This window comes from Protomyctophum bolini, assembly GCF_963924005.1.
Source record: "Protomyctophum bolini genome assembly, chromosome: 10".
Lineage (NCBI taxonomy): Eukaryota > Metazoa > Chordata > Actinopteri > Myctophiformes > Myctophidae > Protomyctophum > Protomyctophum bolini.
The window spans coordinates 44,303,861-44,323,668 of record NC_137871.1 but is presented as its reverse complement, the minus strand read 5'-3'; the positions used below and the strand labels follow the sequence as shown (position 1 = coordinate 44,323,668).

General features: G+C 43.9%; 1 protein-coding gene across 1 annotated transcript; it reads right to left on the bottom strand.

The window, feature by feature from the left end:
• LOC308322319 (NACHT, LRR and PYD domains-containing protein 3-like) lies at positions 1 to 18,048 on the bottom strand (the record flags this gene model as incomplete). The annotated part of the gene is made up of 13 exons (XM_080773521.1): positions 17,905 to 18,048; positions 12,623 to 12,633; positions 11,901 to 12,234; positions 9,678 to 10,016; positions 8,951 to 9,058; positions 8,249 to 8,437; positions 7,721 to 7,802; positions 5,601 to 5,872; positions 4,770 to 4,871; positions 4,048 to 4,098; positions 1,964 to 3,800; positions 1,236 to 1,409; positions 1 to 76 (listed from the first exon to the last, which is right to left on the bottom strand). The coding sequence occupies exons 1-13, from the start codon at positions 18,032 to 18,034 to the stop codon at positions 1 to 3; spliced, it is 3,705 nt and encodes a 1,234-aa protein (XP_080629647.1). The 5' UTR covers positions 18,035 to 18,048.
• Between the last annotated feature and the right edge of the window lie 1,760 nt (positions 18,049 to 19,808).

The window sequence follows — 19,808 nt, the reverse complement described above, 5'->3', positions numbered from 1 at the left end:
TCAAATGGGACGGATTGGAGCTGAGAGCTGAGCCACATCTTCACAGCCTCTCATTGACAAGGAGCAGTTCTTCAGTCTAAATGAAGAATACAACCAGATGTGTGTGTGTGAGAGAGAGAGAGAGAGAGAGAGAGAGAGAGAGGAGAGAGAGAGAGAGAGAGAGAGAGAGAGAGAGAGAGAGGAGAGAGAGAGAGAGAAGAGAGAGAGGAGAGAGAGAGAGAGAGAGAGAGAGAGAGAGAGAGAAGAGAGAGAGAGAGAGAGAGAGAGAGAGGAGAGAGAGAGAGAGAGAGAGAGAGAGAGAGAGAGAGAGAGGAGAGAGAGAGAGAGGAGAGAGAGAGAGAGAGAGGAGAGAGAGAGACAGAGAGAGAGACAGAGAGAGAGACAGAGAGAGAGAGGAGAGAGAGAGAAGGGGGGAGGGGAGATTAAAACCAATAAAATACATATTCCTGGATAGATAATAATACCCCTCTGTTGCTTTCACTTGTAGAAAGCACACACACACACACCACACACACACACACACACACACACACACCACAACACACACACACACACACACACAGGCTACTGAAGGATAGTCTGTCTCAGTCCCTCATATCTCTGGACCACTTTCTCATACTGAGCAAACACAGAAACGCTATTGACCCATTTTGGACTGAGGTCGATAAAAAAAGGCTTCTAAATCCTAACATTATTCTGAAAAACCTATGTTTCTATGTCAGTGGTGCTCAACCTTTTTCATGTCAAGGACCCCCAGAATTATCTCTATTGGGCCACGGACCCCCATCTGAAAATATGTAGTTCCAGGAACCCCCCAGAAGCAAATATTTTAGTTAAAAATGTTTGCTCTGAAATATATATTCAATGATTTGCGCCACATTTTAACGATTTAAAAAAAATAGCAGACCTACAAGCTCACTCTGTGGCGCGCTATGAGCTTGTAGATCTGCTATTTATCAATAGCTAAATTATAACATAATGTTTAACCCATTTAGGCCTGACGTCGAAATAAAAAAAAATATTCTGAAAGAATTTATATTTAAAGATCTGTGTTGCATTTTCACGATTTTTCAAAAATAGCAGACCTACAAGCTCGTAGCGCTTGTAGTGTGAGTTACCATGATATTAACCTCATCCACACTCTTCAAATACTACCACCATCATAACTTCATTATAATCACTTACTATAACAGAATTTATCCACATCACAATAAGAAATGTTAAATGAATCTGACCTGAGAGTCTCCAGACAACAGTTTGGGCTCTTCAGTGCAGCACAGATGAGATCCAGTCCAGAACCCTTCAAGCCGTTTCCACTCAGGTCCAGTTCTCTCAAATGGGACGGATTGGAGCTGAGAGCTGAAGCCACAACTTCAACGTGTTCCTCTCTGAGGTCACAGCGAACAAGTCTGTAATTACAGATTAAATGTAAAATCAGAGATGATCAAAACAGAACAGACCATGTTCACTGTCAAGGAGGTTCCCTGTGGTGCCGTCTGAAATGTGTGTGTGTGTGTGTGTGTGTGTGTGTGTGTGTGTGTGTGTGTGTGTGTGTGTGTGTGTGTGTGTGTGTGTGTGTGTGTGTGTGTTTGGATACTTTTCTAACTAAGCAAATAGCTGCAGTGAGTAACACATATTTAATTAAAATGTGCTCATAACTTTCCACTGTTCTCATTTGATTGTAATACAAACATTAAATAATTAAAACGATCCCAACTCGCTGCTGTTGTTCCACTCTATGGCAGTGAAGTGAAGAAATGTTCTGTCAACAGATGAACAGTCTGTACGACCGCATGCCATGGCAAAATCACCCTGATATCACTAAATATACTAAACACTAATCACACTTGAATTGGATTGCAATACTAATATATACATATTATATATAAATATGAAGTGAGGGTCTCTCTCTCTCTCTCTGAATGATATAGTGATCTAACATGTTAACATCCACACTACTAACCTGGCTGTTTTGCAGTTCTTCACAGCTGGGACCAGTCTCAGTCGCCCCTCCTTTGATGTGTTGTATTTCTGCAGGTCCAACTCCTCCAGAACCTGCTCTGACATCTGCAGCATGGAGGCCAGAGCTGAACACTGGGTCTCAGAGAGTTCCTTCCCTGAGCTGCTCTCTGACTCCAGGTACTGTTGGATCCCCCGACTGACTGACGGGTCGTTCATCTCCATCAGACAGTGGAAGATGTTGATACATCTGTCAGGAGAGGAATCACGATCATTCATCTCCTTCAGGTTGTCGATGACTCTCTGGATCTCCTCTGGACTGTTCTCTGTCTGACCCAGCAGGCCTCCTAACAGACTCTGGTTGGACTGCAGTGAGAGACCATGAAGGAAGCGGACAAAGAGGTCCAGTTGTCCACCCTTACTCTGCAGGGTTTTCTTTATAGCAGCCTTCAGGAAGTCAGACAGGGAACCGTCACTGTTGTCACCATCATCTCTCAGGAATGTCTTCAGGACCTCCGTGTTCTTCTGAGTGAAACAGTGATACAGGTAGACTGCAGACAGAAACTCCTGGATGCTCAGATGAACGAAGCAGTAGACCGTTTTGTGGAAGAACAAACCGTCTTCTTTGAAGAACTTTGTGCAAAAGCCCAAGTTCTTCAAGTCCTTGTTCACATCAAGACCACACGCCTTCAGGTCCTCCTCATAGAAAATGATGTTGCCTTTGACCAGTTGGTGAAACGCCAGCTTGCCCAGCTTCAGAAGAACTTTCCCTGCATCCTTTATGAGCTTCACTCTGTCTGCCTCGCCTTGTTTAGGATTCCCCCGCTGTATCTCACCCATCAGGAAGTGGCAGAACAGCTCAACCAGGGTTTTGGGCAGCCTGAATGTCGCCCCCATGTTCTTCACCATGTCCTTCACAACGGTAGCAAGGATCCAACAGAAGACTGGGATTTCACACATGGTGAGGAGGATCTTTGATTCTTTGATCTGTGAGAGGATTGATCTGGCCTGGTTCTCATCACTGAACGTCTTCTCGAAGAACTCCTTCTTCTGGTCATCGCTGATGAACCCTCGTACTTCGGTCATCCTGTTTACAAATTCCTTAGGGATCTGATTGGCTGCTACAGGTCGCGAGGTTATCCAGATTCGAGCAGAGGGGAGGAGCTCTCCCTTGATGAGGTTTACAAGGAGATCTTTCACTGGGTAAGAGTTGTTGACATTCATGAGGCCAATTTTTGTGCTGAAATCAAACTTGAAATTATTTTCATCATAACCATCCAGAACAAACATGACTTTGAAGGGGCTGTTGCTGTAGTATCCTGACTTCTGCACTTTAGTGAAGATAAGATTAAGAACGTCTTCCTCGATAATTCTGGTTTCCTTGATGCAGCTGTGAATTAGCTGTGCCAAAGTAAACTTCTGTCCCTTGAGCATATTTAACTGGCGGAACTTGAGCGGGAACACGAGGTGTGGGTCTTGGGGGAAACATTTCTTGGCCCAGTCTAACATAAATTTGTGTACGAGGATCGTTTTCCCAATCCCTGCACAGCCAACGGTTAGCACTGTTCTTATGGTTCGTCCAGAAAGGTCTTTGAACATCTGAACCAGTTGGATTTCTGTTCCCTCTCCTGCCTTCTTCATCTCCATCTGTCTGGCCTCATGATGGCTGTGGATGTCTGTTCTTTTGATGTCTACATTGTAGAGAGGAGCGAAGACCTTTTCAAACACGACCTCAGACTGTGTGCCCAAATCTACACTCAGATATGTGTTGTTCATGTTGCGTTGAAGCTTCTTTTTATAGTCAGTGATGTGACGATATCCTGGTGTTCTCCTCAACAGACCTGTAGCGAACAAAGCAATTCTATGTTTAACAGCCTTGTCTCTCCACACACACACACACACACACACACACACACACACACACACACACACACACACACACACACACACACACACACACACACACACACACACACACACACACACACACACACACACACACACACACACACACACACACACACACACACACACACACACACACACACACACACACACACACACACACACACACACACACACACACACCTCTCAGTTTGGCGGCTCTGCGTCGTATTTTCTTCTCTTCTTCTGTCAAAGCTGAAATGAGAGACAGTGATTGGTCAGTGAGATGTGAGACAGTGATTGGTCAGTGAGATGAGAGACAGTGATTGGTCAGTGAGAGATATGTGAGGCAGTGATTGGTCAGTGAGATGAGAGACAGTGATTGGTCAGTGAGATGTGAGACAGTGATTGGTCAGTGAGATGTGAGGCAGTGATTGGTCAGTGAGATGTGAGACAGTGATTGGTCAGTGAGATGAGAGACAGTGATTGGTCAGTGAGATGAAAGGCAGTGATTGGTCAGTGAGATGTGAGACAGTGATTGGTCAGTGAGATGAGAGACAGTGATTGGTCAGTGAGATGTGAGACAGTGATTGGACAGTGAGATGAGAGACAGTGATTGGTCAGTGAGATGATTGACAGTGATTGGTCAGTGAGATGAGAGACAGTGATTGGTCAGTGAGATGTGAGACAGTGATTGGTCAGTGAGATGTGAGACAGTGATTGGTCAGTGAGATGTGAGACAGTGATTGGTCAGTGAGTGAGATGTGAGACAGTGATTGGTCAGTGAGATGAGAGGCAGTGATTGGTCAGTGAGGAGACACTGACTATAGGATCATTCTCGTCTTCACATAATGACACAGAGATGGATGGATTTATATCAATATAGATTGTAAATAAATCTAGTTAAAAATAAATTAAAGACTCACAAGGTTTCTTGTTCCCGTATAAAGCTGCCAGTGCTACTGCGTACATGCAGAGAGTAACAATAATGCCACGTCTTAATCCTCTGGCTGTTGGTCCTTTAGGAGCTGAAAGACAGAAATATAAAACATAAATAGAAAAGAAAACCTCTGAAAAAAATGTAATTCCCCTGCGAATGCTTCCTAGTAAAACAGGAAGTGAACACATCCACGTCCTGGTTGCACCATCTAGCTCCACCCCCCCTCATAGAGTTGTGGGAGGAGTTTCAAGTCAATCCGACAAACCGGAAGTAGGAATTATAGTTTTATGAAAGTGGAAGTCCGTACGGCTTTCCACTTTGATAAAACAATAATTCCTACTAACCCACCCATCAGGTTTGGGACCTTTAGCATGCTGCAAACTGGAGTTATGGCCGTTTGAAGCCCAGCCAATAGGAGTCAATAATTATGGTCCCCCCCCCCTAGCAACCCCTCAAGGACCCCCTGGGGGTCCCCGGTCCGCACTTTGATAACCACTGGCATGGCTGGCAAATGGGAGGAGAGATGGACAGAACCCCTGGGCAATGGGATTACATACATCCAGGCTATGGGATATAAAGTAAAGGCCAAAAATCTGAACTATAACCCTTGCACATGCACATGCACATGCACACGCACACACACACACACACACACACACACACACACACACACACACACACACACACACACACACACACACACACACACACACACACACACACACACACACACACACACACACACACACACACACACACACACACACACACACACACACACACACACACACACACACACACACACACACACACACACCTCTGTAAAGCGGGTTGTCTACAGCCTCGCTCTGCTCCACACTGAACGGGTTCTTTATCGCACAGGATATTCTTTTAATTCTTCTCCCTTTCTCGTCGTCGCTGATCGTCACCGTCCGGGAGTCGGGCCCGATCCATTCCTCATCGTTGTAGATCCTGGTCTCGTTGGGTTTGGGTGGAGTCCATTTCTCTCCGTGGAACCTCCACCGATAGACGACCTCGCCCGACTCTGACTTGACGTCTCCCAATGCGCTGCACTGCAGCGTGCAGCTGCTGGAGTTGGAGTCACATGGTGTCACGATGGATAGCTCTGGATGTGGGACTCTCTCTGTTGAGGAGACAGAATGAGTCACATGGTGTCACGATGGATAGCTCTGGACGTGGGACTCTCTCTGTTGAGGAGACAGAATGAGTCACATGGTGTCACGATGGATAGCTCTGGATGTGGGACTCTCTCTGTTGAGGAGACAGAATGAGTCACATGGTGTCACGATGGATAGCTCTGGATGTGGGACTCTCTCTGTTGAGGAGACAGAATGAGTCACATGGTGTCACGATGGATAGCTCTGGATGTGGGACTCTCTCTGTTGAGGAGACAGAATGAGTCACATGGTGTCACGATGGATAGCTCTGGATGTGGGACTCTCTCTGTTGAGGAGACAGAATGAGTCACATGGTGTCACGATGGATAGCTCTGGATGTGGGACTCTCTCTGTTGAGGAGACAGAATGAGTCACATGGTGTCACGATGGATAGCTCTGGATGTGGGACTCTCTCTGTTGAGGAGACAGAATGAGTCACATGGTGTCACGATGGATAGCTCTGGATGTGGGACTCTCTCTGTTGAGGAGACAGAATGAGTCACATGGTGCTACGATGGATAGCTCTGGACGTGGGACTTTCTCTGTTGAGGACACAGAATGAAGACATGAAGAATTAACCCATTCTGGGCCCTTTTGGTGTTTTAAACATTATTATGTTATAATTTAGCAATTGAAACATAGCAGATCTACGAGCTTGTAGGTCTGCTATTTTTGAAAAATCGAAGAATGACCGACATAGAAACATGGCTTTTTCAGAAAACTGTCAGGATGTAGAAGACCTTTTTAGAATCTGATCTCAGGTCAGAATGGGTTAATGCACCACACATCTATTATGAACACATGCACACATGCACATGCACACGCGCACATGCACACGCACAAGCTGGGGCAACTGACTGAAGACGAGATGTTAACATGCCTCCTGCTGACCCTGAACTGACCTCATGCTTCCTTCTATGCATGAGGAGTCCAAGCCCCTTCTTTTCACCCGACAGGCGCCCCGGCTGGCCAGAGGGAGGCGGTATGAGCCGGATTTCAATTACATCTTTCGTCAATCGACGCCCCTTTACTTCGTAGTAGCGGGTAGCGTTTTTAGGGGGCTTCTTTCCAAAGTGTATGGCCACTAGTTGCTTATTTGGGCTTGTTTCTAAAGTGTAGAAGTTTATTTGGGCTTGTTTCTAAAGTGTAGTTGTTTATTTGGGCTTGTTTCTAAAGTGTAGTTGTTTATTTGGTCTTGTTTCTAAAGTGTAGTTGTTTATTTGGGCTTGTTTCTAAAGTGTAGAAGTTTATTTGGGCTTGTTTCTAAAGTGTAGTTGTTTATTTGGGCTTGTTTCTAAAGTGTAGTTGTTTATTTGGTCTTGTTTCTAAAGTGTAGTTATTTATTTGGGCTTGTTTCTAAAGTGTAGTTATTTATTTGGGCTTGTTCAGACACAGAAGTAGGCACAGAAGTAGACTAGTAAAATAAATACCTCATGTCACTCACTGCCACACAGTTGTTTCAGTTCATTTTAAGCTCTGTATATGGAATCTAAATGTTCTGTTGTTGTAGTTGTAGTGTCTGTTGTAGTTTGGTAAAGTCGTTGGGAAGCGACCGCGTCATCAACTAATCCATGCCCAGCTGTGCGTATGGGACGAGTTTTTCTTTTCCCTTTTCTTTTGATGATCACAACTTAAGTTAGCGTCTTGTGTTGTTGTTGTTGGAAGCTGTTGCTGAATTAAGGACTTTTCAGATGGAATGATGTATTTGGAACAATAAAACAATAACAGGTAAGAGGAAAGACGTAGAATAAGTTTGCACCCGACGGACGAGCTCGATTGTTCAACCGTGTAAAACATGCGCGGCTCAAAACGCAGTTTATCTATTTGACCCGACATGAAACCTGCATTTATAACAACAGTGAAGGGCCGGTTACTTTACCGTTACTCCGCTCTGAATCTGGTCAGCCATCCCATCATCTCCCTTCATGTTTGTTATGAAATAACAGCACAGCGTGGCTGGGCGCTGTGACGTAAAATACTGCCGTAACGCTTGTTTTGCGACACGACAATATAAACGACAGAGAAGATTTTTCACGATAGACATTTTCGTCATTTTTCATGTCGTCATATCACTGAATCTGGAGGAGTAATCTCCAAAAATGTGTTTTTCCAAAGTCGGCCTCCTGGTGGCGCTATAACAGGCGGTTCTGGATTTGGCATCGACCGGGTTAACGGTGCCGGAGATTAGCTGGTAACAGACGGACGGACACACGGACGGAGTGCAAAACATAGTCTGGTCTCTCCTTTTGCCTTCGGCCTGGTGGAGACAATGACGAGTCATACTTACTCATCTCTTTAAGCACGTAGACCTTGTGGTGAGGTCTGTGGTTGATCGCCACAGAATACAGCCCCATGTCTTCTACGGTCATGTTGTCGATGACCAGCCGTCCAGTGTGTCTGTCCAGTGTTGTGCGGTCTCTAAACGGCCCGTACAAATCCACACCAAAACCCAGTTCCCAGTCTGCTGCTAAGTTGGCTGTTAAATGACCACAAAACAAAGGTTATTGATACCTGCCTACAGTTTCTATCTGGTCACCCTAGCTTAGTAAAACATATAAAGTAAAACACTCTATGGCTCCGAGACATGGACACTTTCAAAGAAACTAGAGAAACGGCTGGATGGCACTTACACCAACCTTCTAATGAGAGTCTTGGAAGAGAAGAGCCACCCATCGACTGATCTAATATACGGCAACCTTCCCTGTGTTTCTACACTAGTCCACCCATCGACTGATCTAATATACCGCAACCTTCCCTGTGTTTCTACACTAGTCCACCCATCGACTGATCTAATATACGGTAACCTTCCCTGTGTTTCTTCACTAGTCCACCCATCGACTGATCTAATATACGGCAACCTTCCCTGTGTTTCTACACTAGTCTGATCCCGAAGAATACAGTTTGCCGGCCACTGCTACAGAGCTGACAATGAGGTTATATCTTCCCTTCTTCTCTGGAGTCCTCTCTCTCTCTCTCTCTCTCTACCTACCTCCGTGCATCCACAGGATGAAGGTGACGTTAGGAACAGAGCTGATGTCTGGTTGCAGTTCCACACGGATGCCTCTGCCTCGTGGTGGAAGGTACGTCACCTCTTGGTCTGTGGAGAGACACGTGTAGGTCAGCCAAGTTGTACAGTTAAAGTTATATTCAGTGGTTCCACTTCATTCAAATATCACTTATTTCTTTGAGGTTTAATGTTTGTCTTTAGTTCCATGTTTGTCTTGTAAGCGCCGGAAAATGTACGTCATAATGTAACTCATTACGTCGTATTGTCTCTTTATTGTTAATGTTTGTGTTTGCACCGTTTGTTTTACATCACCATTACATCACCTAATAAACATGAGTTAGACTTTAATATATTAGTGCCCCCCCAAGCCCCCCCCCCCCCCCCCAGAAGCAAAGATTTGAGTTAAAAACGTTCTCTCTGAAAGAATATATATATTCAAACATTTGGGCCACATTTTCACGATTTTTCAAAAATACCAGACCTACAAGATCTGCTATTTTTCAAAAGCTAAAGCATAACATAATGCTTAAAACACTGAAAGGGGTAATAACAAGCCCAACACTGGTCATGATTATGAACATTCAATCTTACCAACAAGGAGCTGGATCATACTGTAGTCTTACTGTACTGTAGTCATACTGTAATCTTACCAACAAGGAGCTGGATCATACTGTAGTCTTACTGTACTGTAGTCATACTGTAATCTTACCAACAAGGAGCTGGATCATAATGCTGCCCATGTGTGGAACGAAACAGCTGTAGTTCCCTTCGTCCGAGAAGCTCACCCTGGTCAGCCTCATCGAGACGTCACCACGAGACAGCTCCTCATGGATCAGGGACGTCCTCTGTTCGTACGACGGGTGCAGGGGTATATTCCCGGTGCGTCCGTCTTGGAGAGTGAAAACGTCTTTTGGCTCCAGGTCAGCTCTGGTCCAAAACACTGACCTGCTCTCCATGTCGACCGGAGGGTGAACGTGACACGGAAGGATCGCCTCGCCTCCCAGTCTGGCCAGCACAGGTTGAGAGGACCCGTTGACCTGGTGTTGTCCTAAAAACACAACACAGGTTGAGAGGACCCGTTGAGCTGGTGTTGTCCTAAAAACACAACACAGGTTGAGAGGACCCGTTGAGCTGGTGTTGTCCTAAAAACACAACACAGGTTGAGAGGACCCGTTGAGCTGGTGTTGTCCTAAAAACACAGCACAGGTTGAGAGGACCCGTTGAGCTGGTGATGTCCTAAAAACACAACACAGGTTGAGAGGACCCGTTGACCTGGTGGTGGAGTCCTAAAAACACAACACAGGTTGAGAGGACCCGTTGACCTGGGGCCTATTTCACGAAACTTGGATTAGAGATTAAGCCGGGCTTTAACACATATCCTGGCTTAATATATCCTGGATCAGTGCTTAACCGGTTTCATGAAAGCTGGTTGATCTTGCCAGATTAACTTAACCAGTTAACCTGGATATGTTGAGGCTTGATTCGGTTTCATGAAAGTGATGCTACATAAGTTACCATGGGAACTTATGCTTTGGACTTAGCCTGCTCCGGACCAGGCTAACAGCCAGGTTTAACCTAATCCTGATGTCTTTACTGTTCATTAAGCAGTCAAACTGATCACAAACCGTATGTAATGATGTTTTCCAGATGTATTCAATTATTATGGGTTTATGTTGCCTTATTTGTATCGGTCTGCATTAAAGGACTATATAAAATCAAATAACCAAAATATATAGGCTGCACAACATGACAGCTTGTGAGCTTGTAGATCAGCTGCTTTTGGTGAATGTTCCCCATGAATAGGTTTGCTGTCGTGCAAGTGCACGGTTAAGAATAATTATTATATTATATTATTATTCTTTGTAAAAGTGAAAACCACTAAATATTACCATTACTCATTGTTTTACAACATATTGTAACGTTTCACCCACTACTAGTCCTACATACTTACACCTAGAAACCCCATTCAAACCTATTTAGGTTCATCCTACGGTGGACATGTGTGCCTGAAAAGGAATCTTTGAAATGTTTCATAGTTTTAGAAATATAGTGCTTTCAAATTTGAGACATTTATAGGCAGATAGTGGCACTTCAAAAAATCACTTTCACCTAGAAACTCCATTCACACTTTGTAAAATTCAGCTTACTGTGGAAACACATGCTGGAACTTTTTACTTTGAAATGTTTTGTAGTTTCGGAGTTATGTAACTTAAACGCCCAATGCATTCTCAATGGCAATAGCACTAACTTTGGCATGCTAACCCATGAACCTATGACCCTCACCAGTCTGGCCCCTGTCTGGAAAACAACCCCCTTCCCCAAAGGTAATTCCCTCAGAGGAGGGAGTTATGGCCAAATATCACAATGCGACAATATCATTATGCTTACAATATTAAGAATTCTGTTTTAAGTTAATAGTAGTGGTAAAATGTAAACTATATTTTTGGGGTAGTTAATCATTCAGTCTATCCACTATTGAGATCTTTAATTACAGCAGCAGTATTTATTTTAGAAGCTTAAGTCCTTGTATCAGTTGGTCTTGAATAGATTAGTAAAGACAATGAGATATACAGAAGGGGGCTGTAATGCAACTATTAAGGATGCAAACTGCCTTAATACCCCATGAAGAAGAAGGATCAGTAAATCTTTGATCCACAGAAGGGGTCTAGAGACAACAAGCCAGACTGTCTATTAAGCCAGGCTTGCTGATCCCGGCTCGCCAAATCCGCCAATTCTGAGCCTCGCTTGGCTTTAGTGGAACGGAATAAACCAGGCTGTAAAGATCAGGATTTAAAAAGCCTGGCTTTGGCCTATATCCTGGATTAGTTAATCCAAGATTCGTGAAATAGGCCCCTGGTGGTGGAGTCCTAAAAACACAACAAAAAAAGGCCCAACACTGGTTATGGTTATGAATATGAACATTAAATCTTACCAACAAGGAGCTGGATCGTACTGCTGCCCACGCGTGGAACGTCACAGCGGTAGGTCCCTTGGTCCGTGAAGCTCACCCCGGTCAGCTTCAGGGAGACGTTACCGTGTTGCAGCTCCTCGTGAAACAGGGACGTCCTCTGTTTGTACACGAGGTTCACGGAGGTGGCACTGGTAATGCGACGTCCATGTTGGAAAACGTAAACGTTTGGTGGGTTCAGGTCAGCTCTGCTCCATATCACTGACCGGCTCTGCATGTCGAGCGGAGGGTCGACGAGACACGGAAGGATGGCCTCGCCTCCCAGTCTGGCCAGCACAGGTTGAGAGGACCCGTTGACCTGGTGGAGTCCTAAAAACACAGCACAGGTTGAGAGGACCCGTTGACCTGGTGGAGTCCTAAAAACACAACACAGGTTGAGAGGACCCGTTGACCTGGTGGAGTCCTACAAACACCACAGGTTGAGAGGACCCGTTGACCTGGTGTTGTCCTAAAAACACAACACAGGTTGAGAGGACCCGTTGAGCTGGTGTTGTCCTAAAAACACAGCACAGGTTGAGAGGACCCGTTGAGCTGGTGTTGTCCTAAAAACACAGCACAGGTTGAGAGGACCCGTTGACCTTTGACCTGGTGGAGTCCTAAAAACACAACACAGGTTGAGAGGACCCGTTGACCTTTGACCTGGTGGAGTCCTAAAAACACAACACAGGTTGAGAGGACCCGTTGACCTGCTGGAGTCCTAAAAACACAATAAAGGTTGAGAGGACCCGTTGACCTTTGACCTGGTTGAGTCCTAAAAACACAATGCTGTCACGTGAGCTAGAGCAGTGGTTCCCAAAGTGGGGTCCGGGGACCCCCAGGGGTCCTTGAGGGTGTACAAATGGAACCAAATGGACCCTTATGGGTCTGTAACTCAGAGTGTACAAATGGAACCAAATGGACCCTTATGGGTCTGTAACTCAGAGTGTACAAATGGAACCAAATGGATGGTTCCATTTGTACTCTCAGTTAAATTAACATTGATTTTACAATATAAATTGGGGGTCCCAGAGATAGAAATGTATTTAAAGGAGAATTCCATACTAAAAGGCTTTCTTACCTTTCTTTGTAGTTGTTACGTCCCCATCAAAGAGGTCCAGGTGTTATTTTGTTCAAAAGCTCCTTATTGGCTATTTCCCCTACCATAAGCCCTAAATGAATTGCATTGAATTGAATGGGACTACAAAGAAAGGTAAGAAAGCCTTTTAGTTTGGAATTCTCCTTTAAATGGGGGGTCCGTAGACTAATGCATGTCAAACGGAGGGTCGTTGAAATTAAACGGTTTGAGAATCACTGCTATAGAGGCTAGCCCTAAAAATCTTCTCTTATGGGGGTCCCTGGGGGTCTTATGGGGGTCCCTGGGGGTCTTATGGGGGTCCCTGGCATAGCTTTTCAAATGGTGCTCAATTAGTGTCACTTTTGGGGGCTATACAAGTGACGTGGGGGAATTATAATTTAATTTAAAACGGCTAAACAAAGAGTATGTATATTAAATATAGTATAGCATAAATAAAATAAAATAAAATAAAATAAAATAAAATAAAATAAAATAAAATAAAATAAAATAAAATAAAATAAAATAAAATAAAATAAAATAAAATAAAATAAAATAAAATAAAATAAAATAAAATAAAATAAAATAAAATAAAATAAAATAAAATAAAATAAAATAAAATAAAATAAAATAAAATAAAATAAAATAAAATAAAATAAAATAAAATAAAATAAAATAAAATAAAATAAAATGAAATGAAATGAAATGTATAGTCACAATGAAATGTATAGTCACAATTCACCGATCCAGGATGACTTGATTCTAAGCTTAAAATTATTTATATACTTTTTTTTTTTAATCTCATGGGAGAAAAATGAATGGCCTATTTTTAAGTGGAACCACCACAAAATGGCCTATAGTGTATTTAACTTAACTTGCTCCGTGTCAGTGTATAGGAAAAGGTGTAGCCTAGCAGTTTGCCAATAATCTGACCTTTTCAGCATTTTTAACTTTTTACCTCCTCCTGATTTCCTGTTTTGACTTTACAGTTGTGTATTATTCGTACGTCTCTAAATGTTTTGATGAATTGAAAATGGTGGCCCCTATTGTCAACAAGTGAAGTAAATTAACTCCACTTTTGAAGTATATGAAATGAACAGAAGAGAGTGCTTTCCTCTCTCCAGAGCCCACATACACAGTCCTGGATGTTTATAAAGAGGAAGCCCAATACACCTTTCAAACAGACCGTCATTCGACACCCTGACCAAATGGGTCAAAGTTCTCTCCATGGTAAGAGTGACATTTTGTCGGGATTCCCGTGGGTCACGTGATTCCCGCGGGAATCCCGTGGGATGGGATTATTTTTTTTATTAATCCCGTGATCGGGACGGGACGGGAATGAAAGTCAACGGGAGCGTTCAGGAGCGGGAATGACATCTATCTAGAATCATAATGATCATTTTCAGGAAGGAAACAACGCTCGCAAAGCTCGCCGCGGTGCTCAGGCTCACTGCTGGTTGCCTGCTGTAGCCTGCAGAGCGGCCAGGAGCCCAGCACACACACACACACACACACACACACACACACACACACCAGGTGCAGTGTTGCCAACTTAGCGGATTTGTCGTCATATTTAGCTTCTTTCCAGACCCCCCTAGCGACTGAATTAGTGAAAAGCTTCTGGCGAGAAATCTAGCTTTTTTCCCCTGGTGAATTGGGGACAAATCGTGTTGACAGGCGCCAGATATGCGCCAGAGATAAAATCTTTTTTTTTTTTTTCTCAGCCTCAAATCCGCTAAATTGGCAAAACTAAAAGTGGTCGGCGCGTCTGGTCTGGCTCACAGGTCACAGCAGGCTCAGTGGCTTCCTCGGCTCGGTTATGTGCACACTGCACAGACTGTCTACCAGTGCTTCCTCCTTTCTTGCTCTGCCTAGGCGAGTGCGCTCCGGTGCGGTATTTCCGAACGCGGCCCTCGAGCTCGACAGAGCAAGAAAGGAGGAAGCACTGGCAGCTCAGTTTAGTCTGCTAGTAAAAATAAAATACACACTCGGATGCATAAAGTATTAACCTTCTAATTCCTGTATGGATCGGAACAAAATAGCGTTCTAAACATTAGTTGAATTGAGGTATGTTTTTTTTATATTACAATGAGTTTAAACGATGTGTTATCAAATGAAGAGATGATACAAACTAAGTGCACATAAATGACAAATGTTTTTCTGGGCTGGCTACATATTTTCGTTGCTAGGGGCGCCTAAAAGTCGCTAGGGACGCAGAAAAGTCGCTAGGGGCGGCGCGCGCTACGCGCGCGCATATCCCACCCCTGGCGACTTTTAGCTACTTTTCGAGGAGCCACTAGCTACTTCCGTCACTGGAGAGTTGGCAACACTGACCAGGTGTCAGGTTTCAAATGAGTGAATGGGGGCAGGGGGGTGGAGCTGGGTGGACCGCAGTGTTTGTTTACAATGAAGTTTCAATAGTTGTCACTGTACAATACTTTAAAACAGTTGTCATGTTGCACACAATCAATTTGGTCATAGCAGCCGCTGAGCCGCCTGTAGAAACCCCTCTCCTCTCCAAGCAGCAGCCCACATAACCGTGAGAACGCTATGGCATTGCAAGAAGCTAAGGCTTAGCTGCTAAGCTAACACAACACCAGCCATGGTGGTGGTGATGTTAGCTTAGCGTAGCGTAGCTTGCTGCTGCTTGGCTGTTCAACTTCACTTCATCTCTGCCTATAATTTCTTATTGTTACCCTGACACCGGAGCTGCAAAAACAGACAGATCTACAAGCTCTACAATCTCAACTATCAAACTCCAGCTAGTCCCACTCCTCTGAACTCCAGGCTGCATGAACAGTGCTCGAGCGCTCAGTTTTCTGCCCCCTCAATGTCGCAAATCTTGCGCATTCACTTCAACTTCAATGCCTCTTCTGCACAGCGCAGCAGTAGCTTTGCTTTGCGCTTGCGTTAGTCAAAACTAAAAGCGAGTGACAGTGAGACGAGCATGTCGACCGTAGCAATGAATGGAGAGACCTTTTTGGAATGATTAAATCCATTATTGGCCTGGAGAAAGTTACAGCCGCTCCGCCTCCTCCTCCTCCCTGGCACGGTACAATTAGCCATGTGCTATATGACGTTTTGTTTACCCTGCGACAGGGACTGAGACAAGGAAACAATGTCTTAATAAAATAAAACATTAAATACCATGTTTGGGTTTATTCAACTAAGGTACTGTTACCATAGGCGTGGTGTGACTGACCAATGTTTTGTTTTTTAACTGACATACATTCCACCATAGCAAGGTATGGTATAAGGTATTATGTGTTTGAAGATTGTTGTTTAAACTGGATTAAGGAATTATATGCCGTATGGTATATACGTATATAATATACCATTACATTTACCACGTTAACTGTTCCTGGTGCCACATTGTTTAATGGCATGAAACAATACTCTTTAAAAAAATAAGAACGCCATCCATTGCCTTAATGACTAACTTACCATATTGTGCTGAATATAAGACTATTTATTTTGTTATCGGGGACGGGGACTAGACTAATTGAATTTCAATGTACTTTTTTCACTAATTAGTCTTTAAAAATGGGGGTCATCTTATTATTGGAGTGGTCTATAATCGGCACAATGCGGTATTTAAAAAAAAAAAAAACAGGAGCGGGATGGGAGTGGGAGTCAACTCGAGTGGGAGCGGGATGGGATCAGGAGTCATTCTACAGGAGTGGGACAGGACAGGATTTTTATTTTTACACTGGTCCAGGATTGGGACAGGACAGGATTTTTTCTGTGGGAGTGGGACAGGACAGGAGTGGAAATCCACTCCCGTGTCAGTCTCTGTGGTCAGGTCACAGGGAGAACACTTTACAATTTAGGCATTTAGCAGACGCTCTTAATCCAGGGGAGCGATTTACATTAAGCAAGAACAAAAAAGCATGGGAATACATCACATAAAAAACATTTATCATGAAACATGCGTAAGCTAAGAAAGTAACAGTGGAATATCTATATAATGAAACTATACATCTATACTACTATGCTATACATCTGTACTATGACTACATACAATGCAATTATAGTGCTGTCTACATAACATGCTATAAATCTGTATCAAATGCTATCTAAGTCTACAGAAATGCTATCTAAGGGGACAACAGAACAACAGGAGACGAGACCTCTCTGGTCTAGAATGCTGCTAGATCAAAGTGGCCTATAGCTATTTACCATAGAGTTCAAGCTGTGAATAACGTGACTGTGCGTCTGTCCTGTTGGCTCTCTCACCCATGCATGAGGCAAGAGACCAGGGTAACACTTTTAGTTTAAAACAATAACCTAGACTATATTAATGCAATGTGGTTCCATCGGATACGACACAAGTGTAATGCTTTATGGTGTCGTCCACTCACAGTTTTTGTATTGAGTTGTACATGAAATGTACTGTAATTGTGCAAACTAACTTAATAAAGTCCACCTCCAACATCTACGAATGCTAAATATAAAAATGCTTTAGACTGATGGTCCGATTGTGCAAGGTTTTAGTCCGTAGTTTTCAATAAATAAGTGGTTTATAATGTCAGAGAGGCATACGGGGTGCTTGTGCAATGTTTTAGTCTGTAGTTTCCAATAAAGAAGTGGTTTAATCCAGTTTGTGGCCACGCGTAATTCCGTCTTTCACAGTTTCGCTCCCTCCCCCACTATACGGCCGTTTTTGGGGAAGTTCCGACAGAAATCGGCCACAGCCTGGATTAAAACACTCCTTTATTGAAAACTACGGACTAATATCTCTACAGTGTACAAGTAAAACATGTCAAAATCCATCAACTTCATCTACGATAAAAACAAAACAAAAAAACAATCTAAATCTTAGAGGCTACCGTTAGCTATAGTAGCACGCGCCCAGGTCAGAACTACAATTGGATACAGTGAGTCGAGTGTAAATAAAGTTGTATACAGTATCGTTACCTGTCACAGGTAATGTGTAGTAACCGCTGGGTCTACTCCACAGTATCATCACCAACACGTAGAAATACATCCTCATCGTCCAACAGCAACAACCCGTCTCTAGTGTGACCGAGAGAGAGAGAGACGCCATCGTTACACTCCCGACGCCCCAGAGAACCAAGGAAGAATGTCACACACACACACACACACACACACACACACACACACACACACACACACACACACACACACACACACACACACACACACACACACACACACACAAAAACTGTGGAAGACAAGTGGTAACAGGCCCTGATCTGTTCCATCTCGCCCCACTACTCTACCTGGCTGTAAATAACAAACATATAATTCATTGTTGGTGATTATATAAAAGGTATTATCATATTAATGTATCATTGTTAAATTCACCCTGTATATCCACGGGCATATATATAATAGCATGATGATGCCATTACAAAACATGGGCTGTACATGGAATAAATGTGTTTAATAAAACGAAACTGCTATATAGAATGTCCTTATAAATTAACTTAATTAAGCAGTCACTGTAGCGGACCCAGCTGGCCTTTTAAGGATGAAGTCTGAACTGATGATTTTGAAGTTGCTTTATTCATAGATCAACGTAGAACTGGGACAGAAACAAAATACAATGTATCAATGGTCATAAATCACTACAATATAATCCATAAACTGTTCCAATCTCAGGCACAAAATACATTTTCCATGCAACACTAACGTACATTACACAATACATAAACAGCCTTCTGCATACATTTTAACAATAATACCAAATACCAATAACAGTGCAAGCAAATCAATAAAATACCTTGTCCCCCTTTCCAGCTAGGTGCTATATTCTGTGTGTGACATCAGTTCGTTCCATGGTTAGTTGGCATTTGACCGTTCCTTTGGCCTCCCTTTCCTTAGCCATCCACATAACCAACCAACTTCAGCCACACCATTTGTGTGCTGTCTGTTCCAAGTCTTCTCTGTACTGAGGCAGCATTTCCTTGTTTTTAACCACAGTGCCACAGCTGAGCTGAGTCCCAATCATCTGATTCACATCAGCTGTGATCAGTTGTTGGCACACTTCCTGTTCCAATGCCTCACAACACTGAATATATACTAAACAATAAAGTATTACCTGTGGGTCCGTTACACTCCCACCAAATCATACAGTGATTTAAAAGCAATGTACATAAATCACAAATGATTTAAAATTACGTGACCCCAGATGCATTTAAAATTCTTAGAATAGGTAAGAGTGAGTTGTACCATCTTTCTCCCACCTTGAGTACTCCATCTCCAATGAGAGCATGCTCAGCATTGACTTCCAGGAGCCTAGTGTCCTGGGCCTTGAACCTTCTAGCCATGGCTGGTTTCCCTTTGATGGGCAGGGATGCCTGCGCTTTGTCTGGTTGTCTTCGCACTCCTCTAGGCCTCCGTTCCCCTTTGACTGCTGCCGGGGAGTCTTGCTTGGTAGCCCCCTTGTAGGCCATCGCGGCCACTGCATTAGGCTCGGCCTCTCCGGCCTGCAGAGTACCAGCTCCCACCGAATCCCCTGGTGCCTTGGGATGTGAGGCCAGGGTAGCTGCACCCTGCTGGGCTGAGTCTTTAGGCTTCACCACTGCTGCTCCCTCCGTCACCTCCAGCTGCTTCTTGATGACTGTTTCTTCCTCACCAGCCGGCGCACCTGGGCCTGGCTGCTTTTGTTGAATCTCTTCATGCTGCTCCTTCATGGCAGTCAGGGGTTTCTCCTGCTGCTCCTTCATGGCAGTCAGGGGTTTCTCCTGCTGCTCCTTCATGGCAGTCAGGGGTTTCTCCTGCTGCTCCTTCTCTACGGCCGCCCTCTGTTGCTCCTGCTCAGCAGCCAGGAGCCTCTGCTGCTCTCTCTTCTCTGC